The sequence below is a fragment of the Pagrus pagrus genome (assembly GCF_965226575.1).
Source record: "Pagrus pagrus genome assembly, chromosome: 12".
Classification (NCBI taxonomy): Eukaryota; Metazoa; Chordata; class Actinopteri; order Spariformes; family Sparidae; genus Pagrus; species Pagrus pagrus.
Window position 1 is genome coordinate 22,792,289 of NC_140196.1, and position 24,120 is coordinate 22,816,408.

General features: G+C 40.3%; 6 protein-coding genes across 8 annotated transcripts; 1 reads left to right on the forward strand and 5 right to left on the reverse strand.

Annotated features, from left to right (window-relative positions):
- Positions 1–36: 36 nt before the first annotated feature.
- ndufb3 (NADH:ubiquinone oxidoreductase subunit B3) lies at positions 37–2,664 on the reverse strand. The gene is made up of 3 exons (XM_084369922.1): positions 2,569–2,664; positions 363–491; positions 37–273 (listed from the first exon to the last, which is right to left on the reverse strand). Exons 2-3 carry the CDS (start codon positions 488–490, stop codon positions 120–122), a joined length of 282 nt encoding a protein of 93 aa, XP_084226048.1. The 5' UTR covers position 491; positions 2,569–2,664; the 3' UTR covers positions 37–119.
- A 751-nt stretch (positions 2,665–3,415) lies between these two features.
- On the reverse strand, positions 3,416–7,180 carry pecr (peroxisomal trans-2-enoyl-CoA reductase). Its single transcript, XM_084368342.1, has 8 exons — positions 7,030–7,180; positions 6,283–6,416; positions 6,014–6,179; positions 5,850–5,931; positions 5,673–5,769; positions 5,477–5,587; positions 4,538–4,649; positions 3,416–4,096 (listed from the first exon to the last, which is right to left on the reverse strand). The coding sequence occupies exons 1-8, from the start codon at positions 7,139–7,141 to the stop codon at positions 4,014–4,016; spliced, it is 897 nt and encodes a 298-aa protein (XP_084224468.1). The 5' UTR covers positions 7,142–7,180; the 3' UTR covers positions 3,416–4,013.
- A 1,254-nt stretch (positions 7,181–8,434) lies between these two features.
- rpl37a (ribosomal protein L37a) lies at positions 8,435–10,922 on the reverse strand. The gene is made up of 4 exons (XM_084368894.1): positions 10,814–10,922; positions 9,896–10,024; positions 9,607–9,689; positions 8,435–8,601 (listed from the first exon to the last, which is right to left on the reverse strand). The coding sequence occupies exons 1-4, from the start codon at positions 10,814–10,816 to the stop codon at positions 8,538–8,540; spliced, it is 279 nt and encodes a 92-aa protein (XP_084225020.1). The 5' UTR covers positions 10,817–10,922; the 3' UTR covers positions 8,435–8,537.
- A 172-nt stretch (positions 10,923–11,094) lies between these two features.
- cfap410 (cilia and flagella associated protein 410) lies at positions 11,095–13,164 on the forward strand. Its single transcript, XM_084368893.1, has 7 exons — positions 11,095–11,318; positions 11,467–11,485; positions 11,615–11,661; positions 11,791–12,020; positions 12,180–12,330; positions 12,448–12,547; positions 12,653–13,164. Exons 1-7 carry the CDS (start codon positions 11,242–11,244, stop codon positions 12,815–12,817), a joined length of 789 nt encoding a protein of 262 aa, XP_084225019.1. The 5' UTR covers positions 11,095–11,241; the 3' UTR covers positions 12,818–13,164.
- orc2 (origin recognition complex, subunit 2) lies at positions 13,161–18,832 on the reverse strand. The gene is made up of 16 exons (XM_084368892.1): positions 18,733–18,832; positions 18,356–18,427; positions 18,104–18,259; positions 17,267–17,353; positions 17,049–17,138; positions 16,932–16,963; positions 16,783–16,840; positions 16,372–16,682; positions 16,179–16,288; positions 15,953–16,085; positions 15,257–15,353; positions 15,030–15,176; positions 14,773–14,944; positions 13,860–13,921; positions 13,631–13,749; positions 13,161–13,508 (listed from the first exon to the last, which is right to left on the reverse strand). Exons 2-16 carry the CDS (start codon positions 18,423–18,425, stop codon positions 13,425–13,427), a joined length of 1,728 nt encoding a protein of 575 aa, XP_084225018.1. The 5' UTR covers positions 18,426–18,427; positions 18,733–18,832; the 3' UTR covers positions 13,161–13,424.
- A 905-nt stretch (positions 18,833–19,737) lies between these two features.
- On the reverse strand, positions 19,738–24,020 carry LOC311266554 (D-serine dehydratase). Of its 3 annotated transcripts, none has more exons than XM_084368968.1 (11): positions 23,966–24,005; positions 23,548–23,681; positions 22,816–22,971; positions 22,572–22,701; positions 21,615–21,765; positions 21,364–21,544; positions 20,867–20,985; positions 20,643–20,769; positions 20,403–20,465; positions 20,215–20,320; positions 19,738–20,119 (listed from the first exon to the last, which is right to left on the reverse strand). In XM_084368968.1, exons 2-11 carry the CDS (start codon positions 23,622–23,624, stop codon positions 20,030–20,032), a joined length of 1,200 nt encoding a protein of 399 aa, XP_084225094.1. In that variant the 5' UTR covers positions 23,625–23,681; positions 23,966–24,005; the 3' UTR covers positions 19,738–20,029. The 3 variants fall into 3 exon arrangements, 2 of the variants coding, with proteins under 2 accessions (XP_084225094.1, XP_084225095.1); XR_014623726.1 differs by having other exon boundaries at positions 20,101–20,119; positions 20,403–20,460; XM_084368969.1 differs by lacking the exon at positions 23,548–23,681 and having other exon boundaries at positions 23,966–24,020.
- Between the last annotated feature and the right edge of the window lie 100 nt (positions 24,021–24,120).

The window sequence follows — 24,120 nt, forward strand, 5'->3', positions numbered from 1 at the left end:
GGTTTAAACGTGTAAGAAGAATAAGAAAAGCTGTGGTGTGATCAAAAAAACATTTATTGAACAGAAAATACAGAATATTATTAGACTCCGTTATCAACTGGCATTGAGAGTGATTAACATTAGTGATGGCCACCCTTCTTGGGTGGGAACATGACGTACTCTACAGCCAGAGCAACAGTAAAAGCAGCAAAGCCCCACTTGAAGCCTCTCAGCAGCACCTCGGAGAAAGTGACAGCACGAGCGAAGCCGCCTGAGTATCTCCAAGCCTCGTTCCTGCAGACAGAAGAACAGAAGCAGGAGAGGTCAGGAAGAAGAATAACAAACATGTAATTTATACATCATGTGTGGATATAATTACTGACCGTGCCCAGGGGTCCTTGAGGCCCCTGGCTGCCAGCCTCTGCTGTGTGAACTCCAGTGGTGTTCCGTCTGTCTTCCACTGCCGCCAGTCTGGCATGGACATCTTGCTGTGGCCGTGGTCACCTCCCATGCTGAGAGCAGATACAGATATATGCAAGTTGACAGTCATTTTAAATGGTAATTACCACTTAGTTTACTGGTAGAAGCCTCAATCTGTGTCTCTCTGATTATCATTTTACTTTATAAAATATGAGATACATCTGTGATTAGACTCAGACATAAGCAGCAATGTTTCAGGCAAAATGGAAATATGAGACACAGAATAATACTTGTCTGTAATCCACAAAGGCTCTTGGATCCTGGCCCAAACATATTTCCTCCAATTAACAGTGAAGGAAAGTTCTATTGTTTCATAAGCTGCATTTCCAGACCTGAACCACAACACAGACTGAACCCTAGTTACAACTGCTCGCTCTTTGGTTTTCCTCTTTGTTGAGTCCAGATAATAAAGACAGCTTGAAAATTGGGTCAAAATCATTTTACTGTGAAGGCAAACAAACTCAGCTTTGGTGATCAAAGTGCTGAGTATCTGCAGCGCTACTTCAATTCCATTTTTATCAAAGCTGCAGCTTGTTTCTGTCATCTAAATGTAATGCACAGCTTAATAAGAGTTTAAAAAATTTACTTTTCAAGCACCTTCAAGGTAGCTCTAACATTTCGACACTCTCAAAGCCTTTATCATCACATCTAAATCGTTGCAATAGTGAAAATAAAGTTTACAGAATTTCTTTATACCCACAACAATGAATGTATATTGGCATTAAATTTATATTAACTACGATGTTGTGTGTTATGAACATGATTATTTTATGCTTTCTGATTGCAATACCAGGAGACAAACAATATGCAGACAGGAACGCTTCAATGTAAATATTAAAGGGGCTCTATGTAACCGTTTTGAGCAATTTACATATATTATACACTTTTCATTGGCCACATGTGAGCGGACTGTAACATAATGTGAAAAATGAGACCTTCCCCCGTCCCTCTCAGTTGCCTATACAAGCCTGTGGATGATGTGTTTAAGCTGTTTAATGCTGCTGGACTGTGGATTTCTTTGTTCCACAGAGCCCCTTAACACTATTTTTGGTTAACATGAGTGGCTGTGTAGACTAAACACCAGATTATGTTGAAAATCAAGCATTTTTCATTCAAGGGATATATTCGGATTCAAACATATTCCTAACCTTGACAACACAATGGTTCAAATGAAGCCTTTTCTATTATTAACTATTAAGACTTAGTACAAACGCTGACTGTAAATGCCATCTGTGCAAAAGGCTGACACATTAATATGATGATTATATAAGATTACCATTTTATCAAGTACGCACTACATAATAAAGCTCCAACCCCAATGCAAAGATACACAACTTCATTTTCTTCCTAATACATTTTATTGCTCATTGTATCAGCATTAATAAAAAGATGTCTTATACAGTGAGGTGGGGGTGTTTGGCACCTGACCTTATGGGAGTCAATGTGCTGGCCAGGATACATGGGCCCACATTACACTAGTTGATTTAAAACAGTCCTTAATCTTTGTACCTTGTATACAAAAAGGGTAAGCGACAATTTCGGGAATAAAGTTTACGTTTTATATTTTAATGAATGCCACATTACAATTTGTAATGTTTTATTTGTTTTGTTTTCGATTAAACCACAGGTCCAAACTAACTGATCAGTAATACTGATGTTATTATGACAGTGTGTTAAATGTGTACTTTTTCCTACTAAAATACCCAAAGAATCAAACTTGTGTCTGCCTTCATGACATTAGCCTGCTAATGCTCACCGGTGTGAAACGTTTTGAACATTTGACACTTGCCTTGAGTTATCACTGACTGTCTATCGTAATCCAGTCATTGTCGTTGATTACTTAACTAGCTTGTCTACCTAAAATAAATAAGCCCTTCATATAAAATGAATCCAATTGTTGAGTGAAAGAAGACAAAAACGTACACAGCGTTTCCTGGGCTAGCATTACGTTAGCTAACGAGCTTACGTTCTCTCGCTAGATAAATAAAGCATTTGTTCTAGGACGCATTTGCTACACATTCATATTTGTAAAGATTGTGTTGTCACCCAGTGGAAAGAGCAACAATTATCGTCAGAAATGTATGATGTTATTACAAACAATCACTGTACCTGAGCGGTTTGTTGTGACCTCTGCTGCTGGACTTAAGTTTGCGACAGTTGACGTTGTTTTACGCTAAGTTACGGAAAAGCATTCGGGACAAAATACCAAAGCGTGCGTTTTGACATTTCACTTGAGGACCAAAAATATTTATTTTGTTCTATTCGTTTGTTCATTGGATAACCTGTAAAACAGAAGCTATTTCAGCAATATTAGTACAATTCCTATTAGTCCATACATGTAACTGTTGAGGATCATGAGGATCACTAATTGTTACCTTCATGTAGATATTTATTCAACTGTCAACCTTCTGGTTGACTACTTACTACAGATATACCTTTAATATCTAAGTATTTTATTTTCGTTTTGTTACTTTCATTTCGTTTCTTACATTTTAAAAGGAATTTGTATGTTTTCCTTTCAATGTTTAATATAAAGAAAAAGAAAGAAAACACATTCCATGATATATTATATGAAGATATGTTTTGCAACATGTTTAATTAAGATGTTAATGGTAACTATGACAACATGTTTAATTAATTTGTTAATGGTAACTATGACTCTTAACTGACTGCTCTGAGAAGCATGAGAATGGATAGTTTCTTCATCTTGTGCTGCATAGATAGCAAAGCCTACAAGTGTGTAAGCAACACCCATGTAACACCAGTTATTAAGGTTGGGATTGTGTCCAAATCATATGATGGTCAAAGTTGGTGTGTGAAATGTTTTTCACTCATTATTAAAAGGATGGGGAATTTCTGAGGGAGAGACACAACTCAAACACAGTACATTTTGCTATATTTTCATGTCTATTGGAGCTCTGTCACTGTGTGCATGAATAAAAACTTTTACCCATGGTTGTGTGTTATTTATTTATTATTTCAAAAACAGAGCAGACATAATTTATCTGCTCCAGGCCACAGTAGGACACAAAACAGTTCTTGTCCCATCTTATCACTGTAGTAGACTTTTCCAAGGTCCAAGTTGAAAAACTAAAGGTTATCTTGCTTTTGACATTGTAGCTGCTGACTTTGAAACAGTCTCAGAGACACTAACGGTGATAAAAACAAAATTACTGCCACATTCCTGGAATAATTTATAATTGTTGTTCTGTTTGTTATTTGGTGTCGTTTCTGACTTCAGCCTCAACTTGTAAAGGTCTTTGTAGCAGCTGTGTTTAAAGGCACTTCACCTCTTTTTTAATCAAAATTACAAAATGCATTGGAAAAGCTTTATCTTGCTACTCTTTATCTATGACACTAATCAGACATTCATGTTGCTATTAATTACATACAGTTATGTACATTGTTTACATAATTAATCACATCATCTTACAAAAAGGCCAACACGGTGTGATGATCCCTTGTGGTGCCCGTGCAGTTCAACGTCCATGATTCTTGTTGGCACAGCATGTGTGTGTTTATGCATTGGGCTCAGACTGTTCCAGGAAAGGGAATCAGAGTTTGCTCTTTGGTTTGAGCAGTTCCTTCAGAGCGTCCAGGTTCTCCCCCTCTGGAGCTTCAGGCCACGCATTGTGATCTGAAATAAACAATAAATCCCCACATGAATGAAATATACTACAAGGTATACTGTATGGTATATAGTATAACCTGTAAAGACCTTTATTCTTGATACAGAATATATGTTTGAATATTTTAAAGTATCTTGATAAATGCTGGGATTGGCCGACAAAATCAAAGATCACAATATATTTTTTTCCAAATATCTTGATATAAATATTGTAACAATACTGTGGGGGTGACTATTGGTATTTTCACAAAATGTCAACAGTGTAATTTTTGATAATAATCATCAGTAATGTGGATATGATGATAAAACGGGTAAAGACAAAAATGACAAGTAGAACAGTCTGGTAAGTTCAGAAAATTACATAACTAAGGACAACACTTCTGCCATATCACAATGTAATATGGATATATTGCCAAGCACTATTTGGATGCATTAGCAAGATGTATGTACCGGGTATCTCCCATATGGAGTGGTACAGACTCTGTCCTGCATCAACTCTCAGAGTGTCTCCAGAAATGTAGGAGGCAGCAGGGGAGAGCAGGAAACACACTGCTGATGAGATCTGAACAAAGAAACACAAGAGAATAAAAACAGATAAAAATCCCTACAGTCTACAGTCCTACACACTACAAACAGAACAGAAAATACCGTGTATCGATCGCTCTAGAAGTATTTAAACTGCTTGACTGGCCCCCTCTTGATGCCCACTAGTCATCCCGTCATACCACAACCCAACAAAACCACCTCTTAATATCATCTCACACTTGATACAGTGTGGTTTTCATCAGCTCTGTGAAACATGATACATAACCATGCTGTCTAAAATCAACATTAGTATGTTATATAAGAGGATGTTTTCCTTAAATACTCAGAATAACACTTCAGTTTGACTTCTTATTATCATGCAACTGAACATGATAGATATCAATTAGACCATTTAATTGGGGATTTATCTAAAATAAGCAGATACTGCGATTTTGATAACAAACTGTATGCTTGTGTGTGTATTTTAGCAAGGTATAGCCACGACTTCAGATACATGATGAGGGACTTTGTTAAGTACTTGAAAATACACATTATTTTGCATGTATTACTTCAAAGAATGCTGCATGGATAAAGGGTAACTCCACCAATTTTACACATTAACATGTGTTTACAGGTCTTGGGGAGATTACATGCAACTTCCTCAGGAGCCACAAAAGGCTTTACACTACTTTTTTCACATATGCAGCAGCACTCCCCAAGACCTGTAAACACACTTAAATGTGTAAAATCGGTTGAGTTACTCCTTAAAAGACTTTTTAAATCTGACAAAGCTGCTGAGTTTCATGAGTGCCTTTTCTTTTCCTTTCCTCAAGGACTTGTGTGTGTCATGACATGGTTACACACCTCTTCTGGTACTCCCAGCCTCTTTGCAGGGCTGAATGGAACAGACATCTTGAAGAGCTTTGGCCCGAACTCCTTGTAGTTCTCCATCGCAGTTTTGGAAAATATTGTGCCCTGCAACAAAACAAATGCACACACTTGACTACATAATTTAGGACCCAAAACATTGATTCTGCATGAATTTATAACTTGTACTTACAGGTGCAACAGAGTTGACTCGGACTCCTGAGGAAGCCCACTCGATGGCCAGACTCTTTGTCAAGTTGTCGACTGCTGACCTCGCTGCTCCTGTGTGGCTGTCAGGGAGAGACATACAGTGTTTGGACAAACTGGAAGAGAGTGTGTGCGAGTGTAAATTCAAGGCGGTGGCGCTTACGCCATGCCTGGGAAGCCTTTCCACATGTCAGCGATGATGTTGACGATCACACCTCCGTGCTGTTTCATCCACGCGCTGTAGACTGTGTGGATAGACCAGCAAACAATCAAACTGAGAGCTTTCAAAAACACAAAGTGAACCAGTGTTAGCAGTCTGCTTCTTACCCTCCTTGCAGCAGTGAAAGGTTCCAGTCAGGTTGGTGTCTATCACAGCTTTCCAGCCTTTAGATGTCATGTGCTCTGCCGGGCTGCTGAACTGACCTCCTCCATTGTTCACCAGGAAGTCTATTCTGCCGTGCTGCTTCAGCACCGATGATACAAGAGCCTTCACCTGCCACAAAGGGGGGTCAAAACAACAGGCCACAATGACATCTTGCAAACATGCACTGACAACATGAAGCAGTTTCAGAGGATGAAGGTGCGTACAGGCCTACCTCATCCTCATTTCGGATGTTACATGGTAGAGGAGTGACACGCGCAGGGCTGGAGGGAGGGATTTTTTGTCTCATCTCCTGAGCTGCTGCCTCCAACCTCTCTGCCTTTCTGCTGGAGATCACCACACTGCAACCTGAGAACAAAATAGTTAGCCATGACATAGCAGCCAGCAAAAGAGAGATGGCTGGTGAATAGTCATTATTTAGTCTTTTGATGTGACTATTGGGAATTATGTCACTCAATGTTTGCTCCTGTGTGGTCTTCACATGGATGACAGGGCTCTCTGAATGAAGAAACAACTGAAGGCTTCCACTGAATATCAGTGTGAGGAAACATTTGATAGCATCGGCAGTTTTTAAAGTCACGTCAGGTCAATAAATGAAACAATTTTTCTTTCTTATTTATTCAGCCATGACACAAACAGTGGGCGAAATAAGTCTAAGTTACCGAAATCCAGGGGAAACAGACCACTGGGCTCAGGTGTTACACCAAATTATGTTACCCATCAGATTCTGTGACATCATTACGATTCATCTGCTATAATGTCACGCAGTTTTTTTATTCTATTTTTTTGTTAGCAGTTACCACACATTGCGCTACCACTGTACTATAGTAGCTGGTCCGACAGCACTTCTATCTGTGTCGAAGTTCACTTGGCTCTTGTTGTCAGTCAGCTGCGGTTCACTTCAGACTGTCCGCACTGTGACAAACACACGTATCTTGATCCAAAACAGCAGTCAACTCACCCAGCTCCAGCAGCTCCGCAGAGATAGCTTTACCGATACCCGTCCCTCCACCCGTCACTATTGCAACTTTATGGTTGAACAAGCCTGGTCTGAAAACACTGGATGCCGCCATACTTGTTTCTTGACCCAGGTGAGGGAGAAGCGCGACACTGCGCCCCCTGCTGGACGTTTTACGGCAGTCGATTATCTGCGCTGCTCTTCTCAGGAGGTAGCCTGTTTCTCTACAAGGTCCCTTTATCTCGATACATACAGAAGACTGTAGTTGTTAATACAATATATCTTATTCAAAAGTTGTCAATTTAACGTGTTTCTGTCAGCTTTATGGTTATTAAATGTAAAAATAGTTAAGATTCTAAGTTTTCTAAGTTTTCAGGGCTTTTTCAAGAATTAAACATTTTGGTACAACTATGAAGCTGAAAAACCCTCCTCATTTCTATTGAAAATAAACAAATCTAATATGTAATGTACTTGATTTGTATAATACCCCCCATGGTTTCCAAGTTCTTCTATTTTACTGTAATTTTAAATTGTTTGCAACTTGTAAAAGTGTTACTTACACCTTTCCTCTGTACTTTGATGCAATACTATTGACACCGTAAGCACCAGTGACAAACTCAACTGTAACTTGATTTACTACATATTAGGTCCTGGTCTCCAGTCCATCGAAATGACAGGATTGAAAACCCACCGTTTTAAAAAAGACATAGTATACTATTAAACACCAACCACCTACCTGTAACGGACCATTTTCAAAGCATTGTGCCTAATATACAGGTATGAATAGCTGAGTGACATTTAGGTATGCCAATTTATAACTTTCGTTAGTATGCACAACTTTTTGATCTTCTCAGTGAAATGAGAACACTGCTCAAGTCTCATCTCATCTCATTTTCATGGTCGCCGGCTCATCGCAGGGCCTTTCTGGCGTCAGAGGCTGCCCCACAGGGTGCCAACTGCACTCCAGGAGCAATGTTGGGGTTCAGTATCTTGCTCAAGGATACTTCGGCCTGTAGCTCAGTTCCGCCCAGGGGAGCCGGGGTTTTGAACCAACCAGTGTTCTTTAATTTAGGCATAGGATTTCAAACTCAAAGGCTTTCACTTAATTGCGAACAAACTCCATTATCAGAGTAAGATCATCCATTGATATGAAGGTTATTCACCCATTTTGCTATAAGAAATCAGTGCAGGTTTTTTTTCTGCTAAAAAAAAAATTAAATTAAATATAGGCCAGGAGAACCTTTTATGTTGAGACATCGTGACATGCACTGATTTATCAGGACAGAACTGCTTTTGATGGTGCAACTCGTTAATGCAGGTTTGGTGAAGCATCTTCTTGTTGTAGGCCACAAGTTTAGATTTTACTGATACATTATAAACCAGATGAACAAAGACACAAACAAAGAACTTCCGCTCCAGACCGCTTTATTTTTGGATGTTGAGGCCATATCCAGATCGGTTAAATTATAGAAAAAAAAGTCCCAAATCCACCAGTGATCATCGCACTTGGTTTACTGGTCCTTCAATTCCTTCAGTCTCCTGATTGCAGACTTGACTGTGACAGCGGAAGTTGTGCTGTAAAAAAGACAAAACAAAAAAATTAGTTATGACTTGTGTTCTTTAATAAATACTGCAACAGCCTGAGATTTCAAGCAAACGCATTTAAACAACCCCAGAAAGATTTGCAACAAAAACCATCTTTCCTCAAACTGAATCAACTGTTAAGGACAACTTAAGTGTTACTTTACTTAGTCACGTAAACAGATTTATTACCATTCATGCAGGTCAGTAGCTGACTTCATTTGAAAGCATTACAGAGGTGCTTTGTGGTCACACTGACAGTTTAATGAAGTATATTAATTTGTGGTAGATTGGGAAAACCATCTAATCATTTTTCATACTGTGGTCTGGCAATGCCATTTTATATCAATTAAAAACTGGATAATTTACAGTTCATGGCAGACATGAACCCTTCTTATGTCTGCCTCGGCTGTCTGTTAAATTCGAGTTTCTAAATTGACAATTGTGGCAGCTGCTATAGGAAAATCATTAGCCCCCCAAATAGCAAATAAAGTACTTTGTAGACCATGTCAGAGATCACATTTCATATTTACACAACCTAGCCTGTATAGTTCAGAGGTTCGTCTCTAGTGCCTGGGGAGTAGGTATGTTGTAAATGTACACTGAATGAGGAAATCTGGGTGGGTGGAATCAATTCTTGAGTAATTGGTAGATGTATAGTAAATCAGTTTACGCACTGCAGTCTTGCTATGAGATTGACGTGTTTGTGTAATGAACGGTGCTGTACTACGCAATATTGAAACAAATGACATCCAGCTTAAGTGGAAACACTGGCTGCTTTTGTAGGTACAATACCTTCTGAGTTCTGACCATTTACTATAAGAACACAAATCTCGACAGGGCCCTAGCAGCCGGTAAAACTACACTATGCTGGTGGCAGAAATCCAATTGTTGGTAGTGGAGTCATCAGATTTAATGACGACAGGAGACAGCCCTCAATCCAAGCTGACTTTTATGATAAATAATATCCTTGCAACAAGTTCAGAAACAGAAACTTACTTGTATGTCCAAGCACCTCCGGCCACTGTCTTCTTGCAGGACCCACAGTGCCAGATACCAACAGCCCTCCTCTTCATCTTGGTCTGTAAATATAAATAGCACATTAACAACAATTAAAAACTGCATTAGTCAAGATGGTGTACACACCTCAGGGGTGTATTCAAAACATTGAAATATGCACACTTATTGATACAATATGTATAAACACTGAATAGATAGACCACTGTCTGCACAAAATTATGAATTAGTTAGAGCATAGACTTCTGGTCATTCCCAGAGTAGTACTCACCTTGCCACAGAAAGAGCAGGTATATTTGGCATGCTGGGAGATTTCAATTTTCTTTACCATCTTCCTCAGCGACGCGCCATAACGCGTGCCATATTTACCAACGATCCCCACCTTCTTGGTGCGCTTGGCCTGTGGACAATATGAACACACAGTGAGACACAATGACACAATCTGCTGCGTTGATGCAGGTTAACCAGCAGTAACGACTGTTGATATACAGAGATACAGGATATACAGATGTAATACTACCGGAACGTCTGCCACTTCACTTCAAACCAGTACTGTTGCTACCGGGGCTAACCAATGTCTCTTCAGTACAGTTCTGAGGATGTCCAGACACTCAGGATAACCCACACAGTGCCAAAGAGGTTCTGGGGACAAGATGCTAACACCCGAATGTACTAGGGAACACACCGTGTCACCTCACTACAAGTATTTAACTCACGTTTTATTCTAATCAGTTGCAAAACCCGTAGAATCAGGGCGAATGAGCTGTCATCTCAAGTATAACCAGCTAGCCTGCACTAGCTTCTTCTTAACAAGATAGCCACCAACCTAACTTTACCAATTACAACAACCCCGGACGGGTTTGAGAGAAGCATGCCACTTTACATTACTCTAATAACGGTGGGTCCTATACACTTACACGGAACTCAGAATGTAACGACCGACAGCAAGCTAATGTTAGCTAGCCCGCCCGGTACTGGGACTGGGTATAGCAATGGTGGCAGCCATTACTGTCTCAATAGGACATTAAAACATCGTTTTTGCTGCTATCACACTCTCAAAACTAATACAAATAACACTCATGTGTGACAGTAAAGGACACCTCTAAGCCTCCAAACATGTGATTATATCATTTATAGCACAGAAAATGTCAGATTGACACGGATTAGGAAGGGGACATTCAGGTCTCACCATGATTTCAGTGGAGACGTAGGTCCAAAGAGGGATTGCTTACCGCGCAGGCGCGATTTACCCAGTCGCGTTGCACTGCATTGTGGGACTTTGAGTACGGGTACAACTATATACAAATACAACTATCATTAATAATAAGTAATAATAGTATAAAATATTAAGCGCTTTTGCGAAGTAGTAGCGTTGCTGTTTAATATTTTTAAACAAACAAAAAAATCTTCACGTACAAAATCATTATACAGGAAATGACTGTAACTAAGGACGCTTCGTGGATACGCGCATGCGCGTTTATGTAGCGGACGACAACATCCCCACTGCTGAGTTGAAATGTTTGTCCGTTCCGCCTGTCATAATGCGGTCTTTGTTGTTTGTGAGCATATAGTGCATTGAAAATAGTCTTTCTTGACAGCTGAGTTAGATGATATGCTATGAAGCTAACACGGAAACAGGTTCTCGCTAAGGCTAAGGCCTCCGACTTGGAAAGCGTGAAGAAATTGAACTGCTGGTAAGTGTATAAAATGACCACAACAGTCCCAAGTACGGATGTTGGTTTTGTGTTTAAACGCTGATGGTCGTCGCTGGATAATGACTGGCACTACTTATTTTGTGTATCTTCTATTGTGGTAACGTTACGTTCCCTTTCATTTCTGCAGGGGATGCAACCTGACTGATGTAAGTAGTCATATTTGGCCCGACACTGAATTTACTATTCATGCACAAATGTACTCTGTTACTCTTCTTTTAATTGTTTTACATGTGTATGCACTGATATCAGTGTTCTCTTATGCTCTGTCTTTTCAGATATCCATCTTCTCTCAAATGGCCAACATTGAGGTGCTCACACTGAGGTTGGTCTACTTAATTCTTTGACACATTCACACACAGAGCCATTTGACTGTTAACACCGACATGATAATGTTACACTTGCACTGATTCATTTGAGCTGGCGATGAATCCTTCCTTTTCTCTCTCTGCAGTGTCAACAGCATCATGTCTCTCTCTCCTCTGGCTGGCTGTCTGTCTCTGTGTGAGCTCTACCTAAGGAAGAACCTGGTTCCCTCACTCTCTGAGCTCTCTCATCTGCGTCCGTTGACACGTCTCAGAGTGCTCTGGTTGGCTGAGAACCCCTGTTGTGGAAGTGACTCCAGCCAGTATCGCCTCACTGTGCTGCGATGCCTCCCTCGCCTGCAGAAGCTGGACAACCAAGGTGAGTGGGCAGTGTTTTTGGGAATGAAGTTTTTTCCACCCACAAACAGAACAAAAGCATTCAAATGATTGTGTTGAGGGGGAGTAAAACTCTGCAAAGATAATATTTCTGTGATGAGATTGGAAATTATTGTAATGAGGCACATGTGTGTGTTTGCAGCTGTGACAGAGGATGAGATTGCTTTAGCTCTCATGGAGGGCGAAGTGGTCACCACCCCCCCAGGTAGCCACCAAAACCAGCTCTCCACCAACGGACTTCCAGATGCAGAGACAGAGAATGACCCGCTGAACTACAACATGGAGGAAACCAAGTAAGCCTTGTGGATTGACACCAACATTTACACAAAGCAGAAAATGCACTGGCTGAAAATAATCCGTAAAACTGATGGAAACATTAAAAACAAGACATTTCTCTTTTATTGTTCCAGCAAAATCAGGGAGGAGTTGGGGATGAAGCCTCTCTCCAGAGACAAGTTCCCGTCTCTTTCTTCTCCATCGACCAGAGAAAACAAACCATCATTCAAAAAGGTGCCGTCTCATCTCTAAAATTCTAAATGTTGCAATAAACTTTAAAACTTGCACTATTTCTGTTCATCTCTCCTAGAAACTGATCAGCTGAATTGTATTTTCCAGACACACACTCTTGATGCAGTTCTGCTTCTGCTGAGGGATTTGGATGAAGAGGAGCTTCGCGTTGTGCACACAGCTACTCAGAACAGACTCCAGATTTACACAATGGACTCAGAGATGTTTAACGATTCATTGCAGACACAGAAGACAGCTGACATCCAACACTGAAACATTTCCCAGCATGCACTCCAGGCCAAACCTCACCTCCCTTCATACTTTGTACATATTTAACCCAAACCTCGTTCTTTGGGAATCAGAAACACTTTCCCAGCACATCCCTTTTCTACCCGTCACCTTCTTTTTGCAATATGCATTATAATGTGTGATGTGATCTCACTGACCTGTCTTGTTTTTGTCAGAGGTTTCACATGTGCAGCAGTACTGAATAATATCCTTGGCTTTCTTTCTTTTTTTATAGCAGCATGCCTACCTGCCTTGTAAGAACAACAGAATGTATGTTTTGCTAAATTTAAATCTATTTCTGTAAGTAAAGAGATGAAATTGCAATACATTAACTGCAAGTGTCGATTTTAATTTACAGATGTTGGTTGAAAACATGTATACAAAACTCAAGATGTGAATGTGCACAGTGCTACAATGGGGCATTTATGACAAGTCAACATTTCACCAGTACTTAGATTTAAACCATTAAGTTAAACTGTGCAGAGCCTGTAAGCTGGGTTCACGTCTTATGTCATTCAGATGTAACTGGGCCTATCTATTTTCTGGTAAAGTCAGTGAAGTGTAAGTGATGTAAGTCCAAAGCCTTCACTTCTCAGTCACCCTCCTCATTCTCCAGGAAATCCATCAGCGTGTTAGCTTCCACGGCAACCAGCAAGTACTCCACTCCATCTGCACCCTGGAGAATCATGGAAATAAATGTAAGTAGTAAGAGAGAGAGAGAGAGAGTAAAAGTAAGAGAGACAGAGGCTGTAGAGAATTATGGCAGGGAGAGTTTTTAAAAGTGAAACAAGACTTCACCTTGCGTGTCCGGATCAGTTTGTGGTCTCTGAACTCAGTCAGCTGAGTCCTCAGTGTGAGGTCAGAATTCACCAGGAACGCCTCTCGACAACGCTGGTAGAAATCTTGGAACGACAATCCTTCGCACAGTGATGAGAAAACATTACAATCATTAAGTAAAACAAGTCGTACATTCAGGAGATAATCCTTACTGGATTTAGATGTTTTGAGTGCGTGTGTGTGTGTGTACCTGTGTATGAAGGGTTATCTTTGTTTTCCAGCTGAAATTTCACCAGCAGTTTGAAAATTCCTCTGCGAAAAGAAAGGACACAATTCATCAGCCACTCAACAGCTCTAACAAATAATATGGAGATGTATGTGCAAGGTTTCTGCAGGTTTCAGCAAACTAAATTTAAGACGATCATGAATTCAATTTAGGACCAATTTCATCTTCATATGGGCAAAAAAAAGACGACAAAGTATATAGAGAAAAATTAGACTTTTGTTCAGCATCAGCACCAATGGGACCTTAACTTTTGAGGTGAAGTCTCTCTTAGTGAAATCTGCCACTCCAAATCACTCCTGATGTGAATACAGAACAATAGTAATGGCAGGCGTTTGCTGGTGGCTTTTTACGACGGCTTTTGTTTGTCTGATTTCACATGATACTCTATGCCCAAAGTTCATAGCTTTTTGCACAAGAGGCTTCAAATTTGTTATTTGCAACAGGATTCCACCAAACACTAAATGTGCTCAAGCCAGGTCTGTTTGAACTTGCAATTAACAATGACAATACATTTTACCTTATTACTTTTAGGAGTAGCTATTTATTTATTAGAGGAGACGTCATGTTAGCCCACACACCACATTGCACTCACTGGCTGGGTATGTTGTAATTAATTCTGACTGGGCTGCACAGTTTGCATTAGTGACTAATGGTTCCATGTTGGCTTTCTAGTTTTGCTACAGTGTGACCAATACAACTTTTTCCCAAAAACACATTTAAAAGAGAGACTGAAGTTAATGCAACTTTATAAAAGCAGCATTAACTTTATAATCCAATCGGTTTTTAAGACCTGTCTAACTTATTTAAGACATTATTAAAATTCTGATTGTTGGATTTGAGACATTCTAAGGACCCACAGCTCCCCTGTATGCGGTACCTTGCATTGGGTGTCAAGCTGCGTAACACGTGTGTAAGGGAGGACAGAGCGAGAGCGCCAGTCTGCTGCACCAGGAGAGAGTTTTCATACGACGTCTCCTCCGCGTAGTGCTGGAACGTCACACACTCCCACCACAGCCAGTTAAACTGGCTCTGCTGAAACTGGTCCCACACTGGGAAATACATGGAAAAGATTTAGCTACAAGGACACATTTCAATATAGTTAATAAGGCAGTACACACACTTACAAACACCCACCCAGTGGACCGTTTATGTGGTCTATAGAAGCCACCAAGTGCAGGTTGGGCAGGGAGGCCAGCTGCCCCAGTGCACTCTGGGTCTTCTCTCCTCGCAGCATTAGTCCATCGATGTTATGTATCAGCAGGTACACATGGAGATCTGGGCCTTCAGGGACAGGCTTTCATTTTAAAACACAGGAAATCAAGCACAAGCTTAAAACAAAATGAACTGACAAACATACTCACTGTCTTTAAGGGTCTGAGTGATGTGCTGGATCTGGTCTGAGGGTGTGCGGAAGCTTCCCTGATGCTCCAGAACCTCACATGTCAGAGCGTTTAAGATCTGTAATGAAAGCACAGTATGGTAGAGATACAAGTTTAAAAAAAGGAAAATCTTCCTCCATCAATATTGAAAAAGCGTTTCTTTTTTTAAACCACAAGTCAATGAATCTCATGAAAAGACCAAAACCAACGTGTGAGTCTGACTCTTAAAACCATTTCAACTTCCACACCCTGTCTGTGGCTCTCAGCTCCAAGCCCACTGCTTCCTATAAGACTTAAACCTTTAAACTGGGTCATAAATATGTTTTTATTTTTTTAATTGAGGCCAAGTAATCACCTTAAATTGCCGGATACCAGTTTATGGAAAATGTTACTCAAACGGCTAAATATATTGCATTTGTTGGGAACTATTTTCAGCTGTGGATTATATACACTGTGATGAGTGTTTTCTTCAACAGGACATTGTATTTGGGATTGACTCAAAACAATTGACAGTGCCTGTGTTCACCATACCACCCAGTGCAACAGTGTTGAGCAACAATGGAGCTATACACACACACACAAACACAAAACATTTGATAGTAGGATTGATGTTTGTTTCTTATGAAATTTGAATTGAAAGAACAGTTGCATTTGTGTTTGTTTTTTGTGTATACTGACTGATTTAAGAGTGATGGAAGGGAAGAATCCATTGACCACGAGGTGGATCTCTTGCCCCAAGTGAGACACACGGAAGTCCTCCAGCAGAGCTTTCTTGCTGCCCAAACCGTAGACCATCACACTGAATCCCAACCTACACAAACAAAAAGACACTTTATGTCTTGTACTAACTTTAAAACATTACAAAAAAAGCATGGGAAAAAGATAAAGAAAAAAGCACACTCACTGTAACTGTAACATCCATTTGCTAAAGTGCTTTCTGTGTTTGTTGTGGAGCTGCTGGATCTCTTTTGAGTAGCATGACGGCTTTCCTTCTAAAAGCTGGACCAACGTCTCCTGCAAACACAAAATCAGGATCTTCAATGCACAGGAACACAGCTCGTTGAATACATTTAGAACACTGGTTGTTGGATACTGACCCTGTCAAGTTTAGGGATGTTCAAACGCTCCAGGGTGCGGTCTGACGTCAAGACCTTTGAGCTGCCATGAGCTTCAAAATACTCCTCGATCACACTGGGCTGACTGAGCGCTTCAGAGGTGTTCTTGCTCTTCTTGGCAGGAGTCTTGTAGAGAGCGGCAGATAAGCCTTTACTGGGTGTTCTCTGAGTCTTTGAGTTCTCCTTGTCTTCTTTCTTGACATTCTGCTCCTCCTCCTCTCCATCCTCATCCTCGTCCTCGCCAGAGTCAGAGGGCGACAGCTCACTATCGCTGTCTGACCGGATGCTCGGAGCTGAAAGTATCACACAGCTTTAGATCAGACCTGAAGTCTAACTTTATATACCTGGACTACTGCAAGAGAGTCTACTTTCACTGTAACATGTTCAACTCACTCGTCATTCTCTTCCTGAGCCTGTGAGGTGTTGTGGAGACAAACTGAACCTTCTTCCTCTGTCGTACAAAAAGTAGAGGTTATACCGAGAAGACAACTACAGGTTCACAAAAAAACATCGGAAGTCAAACAAATTCCTTCTATTCTTACCCTCTGTGGTGTCCTGCTTTCACCTCTGTTATCTAGTCGGAGAGAGACAGAGAGAAAAAGGTGACTTAGTTCAAAGTAAATGGTGACAAAAATATGAGGAAGGTGTGTTGAACTCACTGCGGCCTGTTCGGGTGGGAGTGGAGGGTTCAGCGTTGGGGGTCGTGCTGAAGGTCACACTTTTTCCAGGAGTATGAGCCAACTCACTTGCTATTTATAAAAACACAAAAACAAAGTGTCTTATATCCTGATAAGTAAATGTTAATAGATCATCTGACAAATGCAGCCGGTGTCACGACAGCCATGTGTGTGTGTCAAAGATAAATGGAGGCTCTCACCAGTCTGAGCCATGCTGTGTCCACGTTTGACTTTCTGAAAGGTGAAAATGGAGGATCCAGCCACTCTGGACATACCCTCCTCATCTTCTGTAGAACCAAAACAAAAGCTGTAACTGAGGTGCAACCACATCAAATGATCATTTCTATATGCTTAGCAGTACTAAGAACAATGGCAGGATGCATCAGAGCAGAGTAACACATTTTTATCAGCAATCAGATTAAAAAAACCCACTGATTTACATACATGTAAATACAAGTATAATTTACTTTACTGTATATCAGATACTTAAAGACTTCATCAAGTACTATTTGTATGGGTTAACAGGATATCTTACTTTTACTCAAGTGTGTCTTCTGGGTACTTTTTACAGCACTGCTTAATCGTGACAATATGATATGTTAATATACACTCAAAATACTCTCAGTGATGTAAATGGAGTGAACTATATAACCAATGAGGGGCACCTCTCAGTTTAAAGCAATACAAATCAACACCAGCAGCCACTTCCTCCAAAACAATAATAAAGTTAAATTAACAGTTTTCTAAAACAACAAGAACCAGCAGTATAACCTTCACAAACTGAATCTATTGCAGTTCTGTTGTGTTAGACTGTATTAATTTATCCCACGTGTACCTAATAAACTGGTAACCGTGTGATCGTGTTCTAAGAGGTCACTTGGTATTGTTTTGCATTATTTTCCAACAGAACAAATAAAGGTTTTTTAGAAAAAAACTTTCAAATACAAAAGAGAGCTGGACCAAAAGCTGGTAGGGAGTCTACATGCATAGTTTACCACCCAAAACAGGTATTCAAAAATGACCACTGTCTCAGTCACCTTCTGTGTAATCTGTTCCCAGAGCTTGGATATAGTTCTGCTCATCGAGGAGTCCATTTTCATCCCCATCATGTTCTGCCTCCTCTCTGGCCCGTCGTCCTGCTGGGCTCTTGAACGTCACCATCTTCTGAACAGACCCACTGCTGCTCTGCACACCTTGTAGTTACACACACACAGACAGACAGTTAGTTAGCTACATGCTCATTAACAGAAATATCTAAGCAGGAGAAGTAAAGTGTCTGTTGTCCTTACCCTCCTGTTTGTCCACGATGTGCTCCAGAGCATCTCCATCACCGACGAACTTCACCTCCAACACACTCATGGCTAAAGGGAAATATATCATAACGTCACAGAGTGACAGTAGCTAGCTAAAAGCTAAATACTCAGCAGGGTTTTACAAACACATACAGCTCTTAAATGTTGCGTTACGTGCTTTACCGGGACTTTTAATGTAATTTTTCTCTGCCAGTCCCTGTGAAGTCATTTAACTAAGACATGTTAGCCGACAGTGTGGTGTAAAGAGGAGAAGCCCTGAGGACATTCAGCTATAAGAGACCGCGGCTGCACACTGAAAGTCCAGAAACACAACAGGAACAGCAGGCAGCTGTATCTGAACTGCGGGGACTCACCTGATAATGTCTGTATCGCCGGAGAAAAATGTAAACAAAACTTTCATGAACTGAAACCTACACTGTGCGGTGTGACAACTTTCCGCGCCATCCTCCTGAAGTTTTTAAACCACGTGACAAGTGAAAGGTCATATGATAGCGAATCAGAACGCTAGCTCAGTTAAAACCACATTTCCCATGATGCACCTCGCTCTGTCGTTCGCAACCAGAGAGAGACTTCAATGAAAGTTTGATGATTATCCTTCAGAGCTGATATTGCAACTTAAATCCCTCAGTTTAGTAAACAGAACTTCTGAATATCTATGAAAGCCTTTCCCCTGAGTCCTCTGTGTGATTTTGTTTATATTTTTTGTACTTCTGTTTTTCCCCCATGTATTTATCTTTCGATATCTATAAGTTCCATATACATGTTTTACTTATATGATCTGTGCTGCCATTTTCTTTACCTGAATCATTTGTATATTTTTATATTTCTAAAAAAAAAAAAGTTTCATGATTATCAGTTATAAAAAATAATAGCAACATTAAATTATACGTCTAACAGTTGCATTATACTTATAACACGTATCTTTTTTTAAATGTGAAAGAAATGTATCTGCAAATCTATACTACCAGTGCACACACTTAAATATGTGAACACTTCTGAAAGACATATGTTAAAACAATGTCTGTAGGTGAAATACATTGCAAGAAGTTTAAATGGAGTCTTTTTCATATTATATTGTATGGAGTCGTTACCCATGCTCTTCATAGCATCACACAGGCTTCTGCATCATCATCATTTGTGTTTAATCATCAAACTGGCACACATAGTTAACTGTTTTACTTTGGCATCATATTATGTGACTGTTTTCAACCTCCAGTCAGCACCCACATACTGACAGCCTTTGGCAGCATTTGTTTTGCTGCTGTCTTGGTTCTAGCAAATTGATTTGTTTGCATTCACACACAGACTCATTTGAAAACATTGTAAGATTATATCATTTAAATGATGAGACAACACACTGTAGTCCTACAACTTGAATTTAATCAGTTAAAAGTATAAAGGTATGTATTTCTTTCTTAATTTCTTTTCCCACATCATATCACAAAAAAACATTTGGGGAACAGGTCTACATAAAGTACTTCATGTTATTTAATCAATCATGTTTGGAGGACTCTTACACTTAGCTGAAGGTGAATATTCAACCATAGTCATCCTCTACTTATTAAATCAACTACAGGTGACATGAGTTGCTCCAGGAAGTCCATCCTCTAGTGTTCATTGAGCTGTCAGGGTGTTGTATTAGCACACTGTTCACCACCCGCGTGTCGGTGTCCACTTCCCCAGCAGACGACCTTCAGAGTGCACATGGTACACGGGATGCATCATCGCAGTTGCACAGGACTATAAAAAAACAACAGAGAGAGGGTCACACAAAAGCAGAGCGCCACAATAAAACTGACTCTGTTAAGCTTCTGTCCTTATAGAACAGCACTAACATGGTAGGGGATCAGTGTGAGCAGAGAGCCCAGGGGGTATTTGCTGTAGTCCAGCGGTCCTGAAATCGGCTCCACTCTGCCGTGCTCCTGAGTCATAGACAACAACCTGGAGGGAAATATCTTTCATCAGAACTTCAGTCACACTTAACTGTAGTATTCAGACTAGAGACAAGAGTAGATGGCATTACTTGAGGTCTGGGTGGCCTTCAATCACAGCATATCCTGTGGGAAGTTTGCCAGCTCCGTCTAGACTGAGAGCAAAAAAGGGTTTGAAGCAAATGTGGGAGCAACTGATAGCCATGGTGATACAAAAGAGTCACGTAGGTAGTGCTGAATTAATAAGTAAGGATTATGACAACTTAGAAATGGTCACCAAGAAAATCAATTCTGCAAATTATAAATGGTGTAAACAATATTGATGAAGGTACCTGAGTCCAGTCCATCCACAGTCAATCAGGAGCTGGTTCCTGTGAGGACAGTGTCCAATGACTCTCGTCAAAACCCTCACAGCCACATCCTCCAGACTGCACGAGCCAATCACAGACTGCTGCACGTCTAAAATCCATCAGCAACATCATCACTGCTGAATTTATTATTCTTTTTGAAGCCCATTTCAATTGAAACAACTACATCTATCCATCCATACACGCACCATAGAAGCCATAGTTTCCAGGATGCACCTCGCTCAGCTGGGCCATGTCTTTGACTGGGTGACTACAGGACGGGGTGGAGCCGATGCTGGACTTACAGGTGATGCCAACAGCCTTCAGTCTGCCCAAAAGTAAAGAAGAGAAGGTTATAGAATGATTTTATCAAGACATTCATCAGAAATAAATCCGATTGCTTATTTATTATATTGCACCTTTAATTAGAACAGCTGTAATGTATTAAAGCTAAATATATAAAAGGAAAGTGCAATTAAGATCAATTTAAGTAGTCACTTAACTTTACTCTCCCCTCTTTTAAAAAACACGATTTTTGTGAAGGGCAGAAACGTGTAATGGTCAGGAGGGAAAAAAATGGACTTCCTTAAACCCAAACTGTTACAGACCAGTCAAACGTATTTTAAAATGTATCGGAGAAAACATGTTTTAACCATCTATGTGGCAGGTAACATGTAACATTACTTTATTTTCACTTTTGTCATACTTCTCCATGAACTGCAGAGTAAAGCTGGTGGTTTCCTGGGCGACAGCCTGTATTTGCTCCACTCCTCTGCAGTTATAGGTGTTCCCACAGTGAGCGTACACCCCTGTTAGCTCCACACCCTCTGTCTCAGTGATGGCCTGAGCCAGTGTGAGCGCCTCAGGTTCTGAGTGCAGGACACCAGCTACAGCAAAGAACAGAGGATCAGCAGGCGCTTCCACCGCTCAGTAGCTGATGATCTTTGTCCTATTTACCTCTCCCGTTGCCACAGTCAAGTTTGAGCCAGACGTGCCACAGCCGACTGTCTCTCAGCGGTCTCTTCTTGAGTTGCTCCAGAGCCTGAGGATGATCCAATAAAACTTGGAAGAGATCCAGCCTCTCTGACAGGGCTGCACAGCGCTCCACCTATGAACACACACACACACACACACACACACACACACACACACACACACACACACACACAGATGTTAGTGCAATTAATATTTGGAGTATTGTTGGGAGATAACAACCTAACAAATGAGTTAAGAGTGAATAAAGTTACAGGAAATTTTGTCAAAAAATATTAATTGTATTGACCTGCAAGTTGATATTCATAATAATAAAATAGTACTTAATGGGCGGAAAATTAATGAACTGCTATTTGAATGATATGCAGCTGTGAGCAGCACCTTTAGTACCTTTGTTCATATGTTTTTTTCACAGCAGACATAATTTGTCATAAGCCATGCCTTCACCCCAAGTACATGGAACTAATGTTTACTTTCTTCCACAACTCCATGTTGACGTGTCGAAGCACATTGAACAAAAAAAGGTTCCAAGTCCATGCGGAAAGTTCCAGAAATGGAAATGGATCGAAACTGTAAAGCAGTAGGAAAAGGTGTAACTAATAGCATTAATGGTGGCTTTGTTTGCAGTGATCCAGCATGCACAATACCAGGACCCTGAAACTGAAAGCATCTCAGGGAAATTCATTCAGTTTCATCATTTACGCCTGTGTTATTCGAATGTGACATGTCATAATATCTTCTGTGAAAAACGCCCAGTGTGGGACAATATTGTACATTTAAATCACACTCAAAAATCAAGAGGATTTTAGGATGCATATTGAGTTTTTAGCTTGATTTTGCCACTTTTCCAGTATGACAGCGCTACATAACCAAAACATGCACATATAAAATGAATCTTCTTGGTGTGTGAGTTGAAACGACCTTATCAAAGGGAATCGAGTAAGCATAGAGGATGTCATCAAATCCGTGGTCAGCGTAGAAACAAGCTTCGGCCAGAGTGGAAACCACGATGCATCTCCGTGATCCGCCTGTCATTATGTCAGCACACTCACTATAAACATGAACACAAATGCACACACACAGACCATATCAGTACTCCTTACATATGACTGACCTTTATTAATGTATTGTATATTTATGTGTGTGCGTATGTGTGTTTTCATACACAGTTTTGTGGGTCTTCATGTGTGGCCGGAGCTGGACCCCCAGCTTCTGACAGCGCTCGATCATCCTCTGGGCATTCCTCTTCACTTTGTCCACATCCACCACCAGAGCAGGGGTACACAGGACGGAGATGGCCTCCCCCTCCATAATGCAAACACTGGAGCATGCACACGTATACACAGACACACACGCACACACCAGATACTTATCGTCCAATTAAATTCTTGTGCATGACTGCTTTAATGTCACATAGTGACCCTATTGTCTACAGCAAACATGCAAACATGATATTTGTTATATAAAACCTATACCAGCACATCAGCACACATACTAGTACTTTTTCCAGTTCATGTAGTTTTGCAATGCCAAGTGTTGGAATGTAATGAAGTCACTCACAGTTACTCGAGTACTGTACTTAACTTTGTACCTACAATTTTACAATACTTATATTTCATTTTCTGTTACATTGTACTTCTACCCCACTGTAATCAAAAGGGAAATATTGTACTTTTTATTTCACATTTATTTATGACAGCTTTAGTTACTAGTTATTTTGAAAATGAAATCTTTGCATTAAAAAAGTATAGTTTAGTATTGTTCAACTACCGTACAGAAGAGTTCAAAACCAGCTCCACCTTAACCAACTAAAACAGTATAGTAATAGCCTACTTAAACACTTTCAGTACATTTTCTCTGATTTTACTTACACACTTAACTTATTCAACAGCCTTACATTTGTAACGCAGTACTTGTAATGGAGTACTTCGGGTTTGTTGTTGTCCCCGGTGTCACAGCCTCTGGTTTGATCATTTAGAGACCTTTGGACCGAGTTAACCAGCCCTCATGTTCAACTGAATACTTTTCGACCTTAAATTATACCAACAAATAAACACAAATGTATTAACCAAACGATTAACCAATGTATTTAGTCGTATTTTAGGGTGGCGCCACCCTAAAATACGACTAAACCAAGGCTACAAACGAGTTCATAAATACACGTTTTAATAGGCTGTATTTTTTATAGCAATACCCTCAAGAGACGAGTCACCTGCTCCGTTACAATACACTTGATTACTTCCTCAATATATCACATGTATATTGATCGTAGACTATCTATGCAGATAATATTTATATCATTTTAGATAACTTACCGTTGGGCAGTGATTCTCGCAGTCTGGCGGATGTTGTTGTCACGTTACTGTTACGGTGTCCTCGAATGGCCAAACCTCGTTTTCTGCAACTTTGCACATAGATGTTTCTCCCCACATAGACAGGGCAGTTTTTGATGATCAGGGATGGATAAACC

Excerpts from the sequence above, each read along its gene's own strand:
- rpl37a (XM_084368894.1), bottom strand. Across the intron at positions 9,690-9,895 it reads CCTGCTCTTTCTGTGGCAAG|ACCAAGATGAAGAGGAGGGC; the intron begins GTGAGTACTACT and ends TTATATTTACAG. Across the intron at positions 8,602-9,606 it reads GGAGGTGCTTGGACATACAA|CACAACTTCCGCTGTCACAG; the intron begins GTAAGTTTCTGT and ends TCTTTTTTACAG.
- ndufb3 (XM_084369922.1), bottom strand. The coding sequence starts at position 490 with ATGGGAGGTGACCACGGCCACAGCAAGATGTCCATGCCAGACTGGCGG. Across the intron at positions 274-362 it reads CTCAAGGACCCCTGGGCACG|GAACGAGGCTTGGAGATACT; the intron begins GTCAGTAATTAT and ends TTCTGTCTGCAG.
- pecr (XM_084368342.1), bottom strand. The coding sequence starts at position 7,141 with ATGGCGGCATCCAGTGTTTTCAGACCAGGCTTGTTCAACCATAAAGTT. Across the intron at positions 6,417-7,029 it reads TGCGGAGCTGCTGGAGCTGG|GTTGCAGTGTGGTGATCTCC; the intron begins GTGAGTTGACTG and ends TTTTGTTCTCAG. Across the intron at positions 4,097-4,537 it reads CTCCATATGGGAGATACCCG|ATCACAATGCGTGGCCTGAA; the intron begins GTACATACATCT and ends TGTTTATTTCAG.
- orc2 (XM_084368892.1), bottom strand. The coding sequence starts at position 18,425 with ATGAGTGTGTTGGAGGTGAAGTTCGTCGGTGATGGAGATGCTCTGGAG. Across the intron at positions 16,964-17,048 it reads TCCCACCCGAACAGGCCGCA|ATAACAGAGGTGAAAGCAGG; the intron begins GTGAGTTCAACA and ends CTCTCCGACTAG. Across the intron at positions 14,945-15,029 it reads CCACATAAACGGTCCACTGG|TGTGGGACCAGTTTCAGCAG; the intron begins GTGGGTGTTTGT and ends TGTATTTCCCAG.
- LOC311266554 (XM_084368968.1), bottom strand. The coding sequence starts at position 23,624 with ATGATCAAACCAGAGGCTGTGACACCGGGGACAACAACAAACCCGAAG. Across the intron at positions 22,702-22,815 it reads ATGAAGACCCACAAAACTGT|TGAGTGTGCTGACATAATGA; the intron begins GTATGAAAACAC and ends TCATGTTTATAG. Across the intron at positions 20,466-20,642 it reads TGTGGATGGACTGGACTCAG|TCTAGACGGAGCTGGCAAAC; the intron begins GTACCTTCATCA and ends TTTTGCTCTCAG.
- cfap410 (XM_084368893.1), top strand. The coding sequence starts at position 11,242 with ATGAAGCTAACACGGAAACAGGTTCTCGCTAAGGCTAAGGCCTCCGAC. Across the intron at positions 11,662-11,790 it reads ATTGAGGTGCTCACACTGAG|TGTCAACAGCATCATGTCTC; the intron begins GTTGGTCTACTT and ends CTCTCTCTGCAG. Across the intron at positions 12,548-12,652 it reads ACAAACCATCATTCAAAAAG|ACACACACTCTTGATGCAGT; the intron begins GTGCCGTCTCAT and ends TGTATTTTCCAG.